Here is a 13,509-nt window from a genome sequence, read left to right on the forward strand (position 1 = left end):
TCATTCAATAGTTACACTTCAATCTCCTATTGAGGATTGAATAATGATGATTGATCGATCAACCAACCAACATATCACCTATCTCCGGAATCCGGATTCATCTCCTCCCGTCCAGACAATGGAAGCGTCGACCCCAGTCAACCCACCCCTCCCTGGACCTGTACTCGGGCTCAGCCCGGCCATGGTCCCGGTCCCTTCTTTTACATCTGTCTGTGAGCAAGACTTGAGCGAGCCAACCCAAACCTAGATGGATGGATTCCTTGACCTCGTCCAAAGAAGACTGATCCGATTCAAGTTGGATCAGATCATCAGAGACAACGGAATCATCGGCCCATACCTGGAGGTTCTTGGCCAATTATTAGTCAGCCCTCGGCCGACACACACGCCCATGATCGGTCCTCTATGTGCATACACCCTTGAGACCTCGGCAGCCAGACCAGCCAGCCACTTTTGGCTGCTCTTTCGTCCATTTCCCTGCCCGCCAATTTTAGCCGTGAAAGCCAGATCAGTCGGATCTCAACGGATCGAGTCCTACCCACTCACTGACTCATTACTTTAAAGCTGCCCATGACCATTTTCTTCCCTGTGAAATGGCGTTTGTTCTTGTGGGCGGGTCCTTATTTGTTCTATAAAACTGAACTCTTTTTAGTCAATGCCATCTGTAATGTTAACTGCATATAAATATCCAAATTGTCTATGTCATGTTTAATGCTCTTACTATATTTATGTTTACGTTTCTGACATGACCTTTCGACTATGTTTTGTTGTCATATTTTGACCCGTACTCGGCTATTAAATAGTTTATGATACTCTTGGAGAGCTGTTGTCCATTTATTCGCGATTATAATGAGTTGGAAAATTGGTCGGGTTTTCGTTACCAAACAATTGGTTTATGAGTTATGATCAAAATGAATTTCGAAAACCTTTCGAAAAGCATTTTTTTATATTAAAATTGCATCATCAGGTGGCTTATGGTATAGTTCATAGAACGGGGTAAAACATGCCTTCAAGTAGTAATCGGTTTCAGCTAAAATATGGCCGCACAGACTGAAATTGACAAAATAAAGGACCTTTTTGGAACGCGAAACGTTCTCATCATGGTAGTGCCCATCGGTGTTTCTTTTTTAAATTGAATTCCTCAGTTTCCCTATGTTCATTATACTGATCATCTCATTTAGCGTGCATAACATAAATATTGAATGAATGACCCATTGGGAAATGATACGATCACTGGCAAGTTCATCTGATTAGAAATCTACATTAAAATATTTGATCGGGTAGTTTCACGTGTAGACGGCTCAGAGATGAACTGTTTGTCAAATACCAAACATTTCCGAAATAAGTTGGCAAACTTTGTGACAGAATGTTTCTCGTCTTGACGCACCATTACTCCCTCTTATCGCGAGCCCGCTAGTTAGTATTCTTTCTCACGAGACTAGCTCTAAACAGTGCTCACACACAAACCAAGCACGTGGCAAAATAGACATCATTTTTGAGCCAAAATTAATGTCATAAAGTTCAATAGAAATACCTGGACCTGACCTTATCTCTTAAAGATTTTCAAGCATGGTGCTTCTTATGATGACACCCTTCTTATAATAGTGCATCAAATCAGGCCAATGTTAGTATACTTTACCCCCATACATAAATACACCCTCGAAGCATATGGATTCCACTATTAGCTTTTCTAAGACGGGTAAGGAAAGAACGTACTCGTACCTAGGATGCGAGCTGAAAGACGGCCAATACATAATTGGTTAGTTTGGACAATCGTCATGTCCTATCCTCGTTGTCAAAAGTGTCTTTTTTAACTTTGCTATCATATTTATACCTTTTTCATTTTCAATATCATCATAGTTCCGGCAGGACAATTCTCTCTAAAAAGTCACCTGTTAGAATGAAAGTATGTAGGGCGTGCAATTTTCCAAACCGCTCACAACTTGAAGCCCCGATAAGGTGCGTAGGTCGACGGATAGGTTGAGACCTGAGAGAATTGGAATTGGTTTGCCTGGTTGGTTGGTGGGTTGGTTGGTAGATAGAGGGTGTTCAGTGAGTCAGTGGGCGTCATCGAGGCTTGCCTTGGTCCTTGCTGGTTTGCCCTTCGCAGCTCATCAGTTGTGCAACGAGACTCGAGGATTTAAGACCATCTATCCCGAAAAACATCTGAATAATGACAGTCTCATTGATGAAGAACCTCCTTGGCAGGCTTTAGTGATCAAAATCCTTTCTACTAGAGCTCAACATCCATTCAATACCTTCAATTGGAATGCTCTGAATCCACTATGGTCGTAAGTACTCTGTATTTCATTATCTTGTCCTAAATTCCATTTTGTCAAATTGAAGAGTTAGAAGGAAGCTTATGAACCTGCTCTTGCTTGACGAGGCCTGGGCAAGGCCATCCAAAGCCACTGCTACCTTCTGCCCTAGCAGTAGAATGTGCAGTAACTTTCACTCGCCCTCAGAGGCTACTATAGTAAAGTTACTATAATCGCACGGGCTTAAGGTTTTTCCTTTAATTGTCACAAAATGTCCAATCCGTAACAAAGTATTATCGAAGATGAAATACTAAAATGTCATATTAGCGTTATGAAAACTACACTTTTTGGTTGAAAATATGCGACAGATGTGTGGACGAGCGTGATTCCTTTCTTGTGCGTGGGCGCCTGGTTCTCTGGAGTCTCGTATACTTGTGATGGTACATAACCTACGCATTCTCAAAGATTGGCCGCTCACCATCGAAGGGATGACATCACCAGTTTAGAATTATGAAATGTGATATTCGTTACATAGTAACGAAAATGTAAGCTGCGTGCCACTCCTTCGAACTTTTCCATTCATCATATTATAAATAGGTGCTCTTGATGGACAGGCACACAATTTCGGTGTTCCTTGGGACTTATAACCTTCTAACTGGTATCGGGTTATACACCGCCCTGAATGGTTTCTTGAATGAATTCAATGCAAATGTAGGTTAAACTGCATATATTAATGTCGAGGGAGTAGGTGCTTCGAGTTTTCATAAAATACGGATTGCTTGCGTTTGTGCTAGCATTGATTGAGCTTCTACGGTTATGATTGTCTCTCATAACAAAGTAGTACTCCTATATCCTGGATTGGACCCGTTGTCTCTTGGAGCACCCGGCTACTCTAATTTCAAGCTATTTCTTGCTCTTATTATGCATTGATCGATCTTTGAGATTATCTGGCTACTTACATTTCATATCTAGTAGATGAACCATTGCGCGCGCAAGACATTACACCATTTAGTCATCACCAAACCTTTCACATCAAGACGAATCGAAAACTGATGATATGAGTTACTCCTAAAATTCTGAAATATTCACAAGTCGCAAGGTCATGGGACAAAAAAAAACAAATAAGTGTCATATTCATGAGCAGATATACTAGTGTAGTCGCTTGGAATCAGCCATATCAATCACCTTCAAATGGTTTCTGACCCTCTGATTTCTGAGCCCATGGCTAATAATACCGATAATATTCATTCACGACGTTTCAGCCGCCATTGTCGAGGGTGGTTAAGGTAAACAGTTGCTACGTCATACGTATCAGGACAGGGCTCCCTGTGTCTCGGGCACTCATATCACCTATTTTGTTGTCAATCATCTCGAACCAATAGCTTATTTTTATGCAATTGGAGAGGTCCTTCACCTTTTGGAAAGGACAGCGTGGACCAATTCTTTTGTTGAAAGTCAAATGCTTAACATCACCAAACCTTTATGTCCGAGTTTGACCAACTGGCTTTGGACAGTTCCTAATGGTTGGTTGGTAGAGATCCTCTTTTTCTAAAGCGAATGCACTCATAATTGGCACGACATGTATCAATAAGAAAAATAAATTGGAACTGAAATTGTCAACATATGAATAATACATGGCCAATGTGCCTCACGACTGGACAACATCTTTTCATAAAGAAATGTTGATGACAAGTAAAGTTTGGCACCGTTTCTCGATGGAACAATATTTTACATCAAGAAGAAACAATCCAGCTCTTTACAACATAAAAGCTCTAACTTTGAAACAGGTACATAAGGCGGACAATAAATTTGTTAATGCTTGCATTATTTCCCATTTTAGCCAAAATTTTGCGTATGGCAATCTGAACCCTTGACGAAAATGCCCCTTAGAAATATTATTTAACTGATTCAGGTTATTTAACTGATAGCAGTTTAGGCCAACCTAAGTCATTGTTACAATGATATGGGCTAGTACAAAACAATTAAAAGTATTTTTTACGAGCTAACAATAAGCGTGCTAAAATTTGGCTTGTAAGTTTCTTCAACTCATATCTACTTGATGCCTAATTATGATCCGATATTGTAGAACTGCGCTGCTGGACTACTTTCTTCGTGCTTGTTCTAACTAAGGAGGACATTTATGTACATACGCAAAATGGCCGCAAAAGAATAATTAATGTTTCGCTCAAGCAAACCAAAGCATCACGCGAAAAAGTTGATTGTATTGTATTGTAAAATTCCACTCATGACACTCTGCAGTGTATCAAGAGTATTGGAAGGGTAAACACTTAATTGATAGTAAAAAGAGACAGAAGAAAGAAACGCGTAGACAGATTGGTTTCTATTTTTCATTTATATTTTGCAGTCGTAGTTTCCTTTTGGCTTTCCTCCAAAGTAATGGTTCAATTATCTTTTCCAGGTTCTTAAACATCATCACAACCAGCACACCAATCTAGTCATATTCTTTTTGAAAATTCTGGTAAGTTATTAAGTCAGTATCAAAGGCGAAATTCTTTAAGTGGTGATATTGCGACATTCCCATTTACTTATTTTGGAACGTTGGATTGACCCTTGTTGCAAAATGACCATTTAATGGAAAAGGACAAGACTTGATTAAACATCGGGCAACTTTTAATACAGACCATGTATGTGAAAGCAAATGAATGCATCATGGGTCATCAAAAGGAAAATTGCACTAAACCACCTGAATTTGCCCAAACGTTGTCGATAAACTTGTTAAAATACTAGGGCGAAGTTTGCGCTTTACAAATATCAAGCGGTATCTAAATTGAGAAGTTTGATCCCTTGGACATCTTTCATTTTACATCAAGATAGTAATACCTTAATTTAGGTTTAAATAAAATTTTAAATCGCCTTACTAGAATGTTATGAATGAAATGCTCTTTTTGGAAAATTCTAGTCAATAATCAGCTTAGTGAACAAATCAGTGGTGTTCGTTCCGCACTCTTTTCCTTGCTAAATTAGTTGTTGTTTTTTCCCTTGGACAGGCTCTTGTAACTAGCGCTTTCAGCCAACTGCATGGAAGTACTCGTGATCTCAACAATAAACATGGCGTATTCTTTCTTAACGTGGAAGATGGCTTCTTTGGGTGCCAAGTCAACGCTTCCGTGGATGTTTTGCAATTATTTGAAATATCAAAGCTATGTGATGGTATTTCTGATTGTTTTGAGGGTTCAGATGAAGACAACCCCTACACAAAATGCACAAGTAAGTTGCCAACATGCTCTTATGGTCTTTGGGTTTTTAAACATATTTTTTGTTACATCTTTCCATTTTCAGACGATTGCCTCTATACCACTGGTCGAAATTGTCAACATGGGGCATGTTTAGACTCTCAATGCTATTGCAACGATGGCTATGGAGGCAAAGGCTGTGATATGCCTGATACCAATGAGTGCAAATATCGTCCATGCGATGTTTTTGGATATTGCACAAACACTTTAGGAAGTTTCTTCTGCTCGTGTAACGATGGCTATGAGGGCGATGGCCTCCATTGCACTGATATTGACGAATGTCAGATTCCTGAATATTTCAACTCCTGTGTGACGAATGCAGAATGTTGCAATCTTCCCGCTCATTACTTATGCAAATGTAAGCCGGGATTTGAAGGCGATGGCAAAGTGGAATGCCGAGGTAAGGATGCTCTAGAAATGGATGAAACACGTTGAGATTTACACCTCACCCGGTCCGACAAGCCTTAATCCTTTCATGATTATAGAGGAGAATCGAACTTTTCTCCCCTCCTCTTTCATGCATAGCAAGAACCATGAACCCCTGGAATATGGGCAGGGATGCCACAGTCGAGAATGGACATTTCGGAATCGAGTCAACACATTGGATTTTCTTTCAATGAGACTAATCGCGGGTGGCTACACCTTTGTAATTCAAAACTGAATAACCGAGGCAAAAGTTTTTTATTTAGCCTCTCCGTCCATATTTTAGGGGTTCATCCACAGACCTATTCTCGCCTCAAGCCACAGTTCATTCCATTTGAAATTTCTGCCTCGCTTTTGTTTCAGATATTGACGAATGTCTTTCAAATCAGGCTTGCGGAGTCAATACTCTTTGCACTAACACATTTGGCAATTACACTTGCGAATGCCTATCAGGATTTTATGGAAATCCATTCGATGGGGTAAGTCAGATTCTCGATGGGTGCAATCGATTGTGTCAGGATTAGTAGCCCAAGCTGGCCCAAAAAGAGTTATTGTTTTCAAAATTTGAGAGAAGCTCAATCTTTTGATTCTAGTGCGCAGATATAGACGAGTGTAAATCACAGCCATGTGGAGTGGGAGCCAAATGCACCAATCTTCTTGGGTCCTACATATGCGAGTGCCCTTCAGGACTCACGGGTGATCCATACGCTGGGGTGTGTGAGGCAAGCGTTAAACCTTCAGTGGAACATGGAGGGTGCAACTCACAGTCATGTGGTCGAAATGCAAGGTGCCAAAACTCCAAAGATGGGATCGTATGCTCGTGTTTAGACGGTTTCACGGGCGATCCCAAACACAGTTGTTATGGTAAGGGGTTGGCTCTTTGTTATCTGGCAATATAGATTTCCAATATCTTGCGCTATATATCTGTTTGCCTGCTTGCTTGTTTATTCAAGAATTTACTGTATTGAAATCATATTTCTCTTTAGATATCAACGAATGTCAAATCAACTCATTTAAGCAATGTGGTGTTGGTGCTATTTGCATCAACCAATCCCCTGGATATCGTTGTGAGTGTCCAGTGGGATACAGTGGAGACGGAAGGTTTTCATGTGAACCCATCAAGGTTCGGACCACTTGTGCTTCAGACTTTGATTGCACCAATAATGCTCAATGTCAACCAAATGGGATTTGCGAGTGCCGAAATGGATTTGTTGCAACTGGAATTTTGTGTGAAGATATAGACGAGTGCGCAGATGAGCTTGCATCTCCATGTGGATCAAACTCGATCTGTTTAAACATCCAAGGGAGTTTTGAATGTGCTTGCATTTCTCCCTTGGTAGGAAATCCACCCACAACACCATGCAACGGTAAAACATATATTGTATAACAGTACATACTGGTAGTGTTTCTTTCATGTGAGCAAAGGTATATCTAAACCTTCTCTCTCCCTCTGTCTCTCTCGTTAGATCCGTGTGCCCAAGTGAATTGTGGCCAACATGCTAATTGTCAAATTGAAGGAGTTGAAGCCTTTTGTGTTTGCGAAGAGGGATGGACATACAACCCGAAAGAAATATCTGCAGGATGCATAGGTAGTTGTCAATGCCGTAGATCTGCGTAAAAAGATTTTATAACGTACACCACGCCCCTTCGTATTCGTCACACCTCTACAAATTATTACAAAGACAATTTACATTTTTCGACTAAAAGAGAGGGCTTAAAATGCCATCCTCAAATAAACATTAGAAGATGAGTTGAAGTTCTCGAAAGATGGGAGCTCGAGACGTCTTGTGAAAGCAAGATCACAGATCTCCGCTCCGAACAAGCAATTTCGGCGTTATTTTACGTTACAATTCAAATAAGACTAACTACACCCTGGTTTGTGATTGTCCGAGCTCTCACTCGATCTTTTTTTCTTTTCATTTCGGTCCAAATCTGTTTTGGCTCATTACTAAATTGCACAATTACACAATTACTTATTGGGTGGCGACAGTAACAGTATCAGTAACGACATCATTACACATTGCTAACTTACAAAATCATGAAGTTGTCTGTGTTCTTCTTATTTTCTTCTTCGAAGTTCAAACACTTAGGTAACGATGCAGACCATGTTTTTTTACCATCAATGATACGATAAAGGTTAATTAAAACTACGTTTCACCTACAGCACATGATATTTCTCTCTAATCATTTATAGATATTGACGAGTGCGATAAAGCCTTAAGCCCGACTGGACGTTGCGGAGCCAACTCAGTTTGTTCCAACAGTCCTGGCTCATACAGTTGTGATTGTGAGTCAGGATTCAATGGTGATCCTCATCAAGGCTGTTTCGGTAATATGAAGCATATTGTTAGCACATGATCAAGTTGACAAAAACTCACTGAAAAACGCTCACGCTTTCAGATATTGACGAATGTTTTAACAACCCATTGATATGCGGTCGAGAAGCCAAATGCACGAACCTGTTGGGCTCCTATGCCTGTGAGTGCTACAATGGAGAAGGATTCGACCTTGTTAGGAAGACATGTGAAAGATCGTCTTGTCGTTCAAATGAAGATTGCTTGGGTCACTCATCTTGTGTAGAAGGGAGATGTCAATGTCTAGAGCCGTTCATTGGACCTAATTGTGAAGGTAAGAACTTGCTTTCGTTGGGTTTTTAGTAAACATAAAACATTTGTTCCAATGAGGGTTTGCTTGATATTGGTGCACAATGTACCTAATACCTTTTATGTACCTTCAGTAAATGCTCCCTCCTCCCTATTTTTAGATCCTTGCGAGTTAACCACCTGCTACCCCAATTCTCATTGCACCATCGCAAATGGGTTAGCCAAATGCCAGTGTAGTCTTGGATTTTCGCTGAGTGATGGGAACCGTTTTTGTGGGGACATCAACGAGTGTGTTGGAAATCCTTGTGGGAGAGGAGCGATTTGTGAGAATACAATTGGATCATTTTACTGCCAATGTCCAAAAGGTCAAACGGGCGACCCATACCTACAATGTGTCGGAAAGAATGCAAACGAATGTCAAAATGAGTCTGAATGTGGCATTGGAGAGACCTGTCTCTCCTCCTATTGTATATGCCGTAGAGGATACGCTCAAAGTGATTCCGGGGATTGTCAGGATGTCAACGAGTGCCTTTCGGGCAATCCGTGTGGAATAAATGCCGTTTGCAGAAATCTTCCTGGAAGTTATAGTTGTGAGTGCCCACCAACGTATCAAGGGAATCCCTACACTAGCTGCCAGAAATGCTTGGATGGAAAATGCGGATGCCCACCTCCTTATTTGGAAAGGAGTGGGGAATGTCATTTGCCAAATTGTCAAAATTGCCCAACTCCTGCCAAATGTATCGAGATAACCGGGGGAATCAGTTATTGCGCTTGTCCAACGGGTTACAACATGAATGGCGAGACCAATCAATGTGAGGATGTTGACGAGTGCCAGGCTTTTTCGAACTCGCCATGCGCCGGTCACGCTCTGTGTTCCAACACCCCAGGTTCCTATCTGTGTTCTTGCCCCCCTTATCATGAAGGTGATCCTTATCAAGGCACGTGCTTCCCATTAAGAGCGGAATGCAAAGCCTCGTCAGAATGCCGACAAAATGAGGAATGCTTGGACGGATCCTGCATTTGCTCACCCCCTTTCTTCGTTGATACATCCAGTGGCAACCGATGTCGAAGTCCTTGCCATCGTTTTAGTTGTGGATTCAACGCAGAATGTACGCCCTCCAACCCGCCTCAATGCCTCTGCAAAGCTGGTTTCACAGGAAATCCGCTCTCAGGATGCGAAGATCTTGACGAGTGCATCTTCAATCCTTGTAAACAAGGGAGTATCTGCATCAACAAACAAGGGACTTACGAATGTGAGTGTTCCCATGGGTCAAGTGGAGATCCTTATGTGACCGGTTGTTCGGGTTCAAGGTCTACAGAATGTCAAACCGATGATCAATGTAATGGCCAACTAGCATGCATCGAGAGTCAATGTCGAAACCCTTGTTCCTCTGTTCCTTGTGGCACCAATGCACACTGCGTTGCCGAGAATCATGCCGCTTGGTGTCGTTGTAAAAGTGGATTCAGTGAGAATTCTCAAGGACAATGCGTTTCGCTTTGTGAGGGAATGAATTGTGGTCATAATGCCAAATGTATCATCTCGTTCTCCGGACCCACGTGCCAATGTTTGGAGGGAATGGTCGGAAATGCATTCCCAGGAGGAAAGTGCTCACCAGCAGCTTGTTCTTCACCAGAGGCGTGTCTAGAACCACATCAGAAGTGTCACAAGGGCGAATGCCGCACCAAATGTGGCAATCAACTTTGCGGGCAGGGTGCAGTTTGCGATCCAAACCGGCGAACATGCTCTTGCAGTCGCGGCTTTTTGGGGGATCCAAACTTGGTTTGTGTTCCTCCTTCCCAACCTGCAGTGTGCGACCCTCCTTGTGGAAAAAATACCCATTGCTCTTACAATGAGCCCAATACGTGTGAGTGTAATAGGGGTTACTTTGGAAACCCTTACATTGGTTGCTCTGAAAACGAATCGAAGGACTGTACGAACTTGAAATGTGGGCAGAATGCCATTTGCACGTTAGTGTCTGGAGAGCCACAATGTCAATGTCGACGGGGCTTTGACGGAGCGCCATATCAGGTGTGCCATGATGTTGATGAGTGCTTGTTCTCCGTTTGCGGAGACAATACCCAATGCTTCAATACTCCTGGTGGATACGACTGCATTTGTCTCAATGGATTTGTGGGAAATCCGTTTGAAGCTTGTCTACCCGCCAGGTCTAACTCTACTGAAATTAAGGATCAAGATGATTTGTGTGTACAGCAAAAATGCGGCCCAAATGCTATATGCAGCCTGGGACAATGTCTTTGCGCCACTGGGTTTAAAGGAGACGATCCCTACAACATATCTGAGGGTTGCTCTTCACTGGCTAATTGTGAGACTAGTGCTGATTGTGGCTATAATGAGATTTGTTCAATCATCGCTCATAGTGGGCAAAAGTTTTGCTCTGACCCTTGTCGAGAAGCTAATTGTGGCCCTAACTCATTATGCGTCACCGACAACCACCAAAAAAATTGCATATGCCAAACTGGCTTCACCGGAGATGCCAGCGATCTGATTGCAGGCTGTCAGCAAGAAGAGGCGTGCTCCTCCCACGAAGATTGCCCAGAAGGGCGTACCTGTCACATCAATCTAAATGGAGACAAAACGTGCTTGGACCCTTGCAAGATCATGTCCTGCCCCATCAATGAGGATTGTTCAGTGGAACATGATATTCCTGTGTGTAGATGCAAGCCTGGATACCAGAAAAACACACCAACTGGATCGTGTGCTCCTCTTAAGGCTTGCCAATCAAGTGAGGATTGTGGTTTGGGCAAAGTTTGCCATGAAGTCACTTACGGAACTAATTCATGCGTTCCTGCTTGCGACTTGGTGGATTGCCCAAAAGGAGCCAATTGTGTTGTCCAAGATCATCAAGCGTTTTGTCGATGTAGCAATGGATACCGCGGCAACCCTGATGATCGCCAAGGATGTGTTCCCATTAGCCCGAAGGCGTGTTCAACCAATTTTGAGTGCTTAGAATCTGAGGTTTGCAAGGAATTCCAAGGTACTTCGTCTTGCCGCTCAGCTTGTCAGTTCTTACAATGCGGTAAAGGAGCCGTGTGTGTGGTGAAGAACCATGTCGGGAAGTGTGTATGCCCAGTCGGATTGTACGTAGGAGATCCAAACACCGATGGTTGCCAGAAAGTGAACTGTGTCGAAAATGAAGATTGCAAAGGAACAGAAATTTGCGATCGCTTATCTTATACTTGCATGAACCCATGCAGTGAAGATTCTAAGAACGTATGCGGCGACAACGCACTTTGCTCAGTGAATGATCATCAACTACAATGCCAGTGCATTCCCTCTTACATACCCGCACCTGACCCTTTCATCAAGTGTGAGAAAAATGATCGAGGGCAAACATGCCCTTACAATCAATGCCAAACTACTTGCAGCTCAGACAAGCATTGCCCTCCATTGCATTTCTGTAATTCCGGAGTTTGTATAACAGGATGCTCCTCTTCTCAGGATTGTGAAAATGGTTTAGTATGTTCATCAGGGAGATGTCAAGATCCATGCACCTCAACTTGTGGGCCGAATGCGTTGTGCACTCCATCCGATGACCAAGTTTGTCAATGTCCTGAGGGATTTGCAGGGGTTCCAACAGCCATTCAAGGGTGCGTGAGAATACCATCTCCATGTTCTCCGACGTGTCCAAATGCCAGCCGATGCTTCAATGGATATTGCATGCCTGAGTGTACAACTCATGGAGATTGTGCCCGTGGCGAGCAATGTTCTCAAGATATGTGTTTAAAGTTATGTCATACGGACAAAAACTGCTTACAGGGAGAAATATGCCGAAATAAGTTTTGTGAGCCTGGATGCCGGGTTGACTCGGATTGTCGTCTTGGAGAATTATGTAACAATGGAAATTGTCAATGCCAACTAGGATACAAGCAATCTCCAGATGGTTGTTCAGATGTAAACGAATGCCAGGATAAAAGTGTTTGTCCTAGCTCTAAGATTTGTGCCAATACGCCTGGATCATTCATATGCTCGTGTCCAACCAATCAAGTCTCAGACGGCAATGGAGGTTGTAGATCACCCGATCAATGCACAACCGATTCCAATTGTGATCCGTTTTTAGCTTGTCACAGGGATGAGATTACAGGCATCAAGAAGTGTTTGAACCCATGTGACATTTCTTTTTGTACAAGTCGAGCTACATGTTCTGTAAAAAGCCACAAGCCCTACTGCTCTTGCCCTCCAAGACATCGTGGAGACCCATCAAATCCGAATATCGGTTGCTATGAAGTCGAATGTGATGAAACATCGGATTGCTCACAAACGCATATCTGTGATCCAAACACCTTTAAGTGCAGAGGTATGTTGATTAATATCCAGCTGCCTTTCATGAGCAAGCAACATAGCGTAGAATATCAATGTACTGGACTGGAAATAGAAGAATGCCCTTTACTTACATGTAGGCTTGATTTTTCACTCTTATTTGTTTCCCTGGTTGGCCATAATAGTCGAATAAACTCCATAACCTTTGATGCCTTCACATGTTCCTTCCAGACCCATGTGATGGCCTAAATTGTGGTTACGGAACATGCAGAACGGAAAATCATATTCCTACATGTTATTGCCAAACTGGTTATGCTGTGGTGGAATCAACATGCTTTGACATCGATGAGTGTACCGATAGTAACCCGTGCCACCAGAGTGCAACTTGCACCAATTTGGAAGGGTCCTTCATTTGCTCGTGCCCTTTTGACATGGTGGGAGATCCTTTCCAACAAGGATGTAAAGTGAAGGGTTATTGCGAGTCCAACAGCGATTGCTCATCTGATACACGTTGCGAGAACAGGCAATGCATCAACCCATGTGAGGGCTTCTGTGGGACTGGTACAAAATGTGAGGTGCAAAACCATGACCCATTTTGCTTCTGTTTACCCAAGTGGACGGGAAACCCAAAAATCGGTTGCAACCAGTTTGATTGCTTAGAAAATGCGGATTGCAACCCAGCAGAATCGTGCTTA

The 13,509-nt window shown here is 42.5% G+C and overlaps 1 protein-coding gene across 1 annotated transcript in view; it reads left to right on the forward strand.

Moving 5' to 3' along the window:
* The first annotated feature begins 2,097 nt into the window (after positions 1-2,097).
* The window catches only part of LOC131886698 (uncharacterized), a 56,912-nt gene continuing 45,500 nt past the window's right edge, over positions 2,098-13,509 (forward strand). Inside the window, 12 exon segments of the mRNA XM_059235098.1 lie at positions 2,098-2,288; positions 4,675-4,734; positions 5,264-5,483; positions 5,556-5,909; positions 6,296-6,411; positions 6,526-6,796; positions 6,919-7,299; positions 7,399-7,521; positions 8,127-8,261; positions 8,333-8,560; positions 8,697-12,851; positions 13,046-13,494. Of these exon segments, the coding sequence (XP_059091081.1) occupies positions 2,283-2,288; positions 4,675-4,734; positions 5,264-5,483; positions 5,556-5,909; positions 6,296-6,411; positions 6,526-6,796; positions 6,919-7,299; positions 7,399-7,521; positions 8,127-8,261; positions 8,333-8,560; positions 8,697-12,851; positions 13,046-13,494 (6,498 nt within the window). The 5' untranslated portion in view covers positions 2,098-2,282.

Source organism: Tigriopus californicus, chromosome 9 (assembly GCF_007210705.1).
Source record: "Tigriopus californicus strain San Diego chromosome 9, Tcal_SD_v2.1, whole genome shotgun sequence".
NCBI classification, from domain to species: domain Eukaryota; kingdom Metazoa; phylum Arthropoda; class Copepoda; order Harpacticoida; family Harpacticidae; genus Tigriopus; species Tigriopus californicus.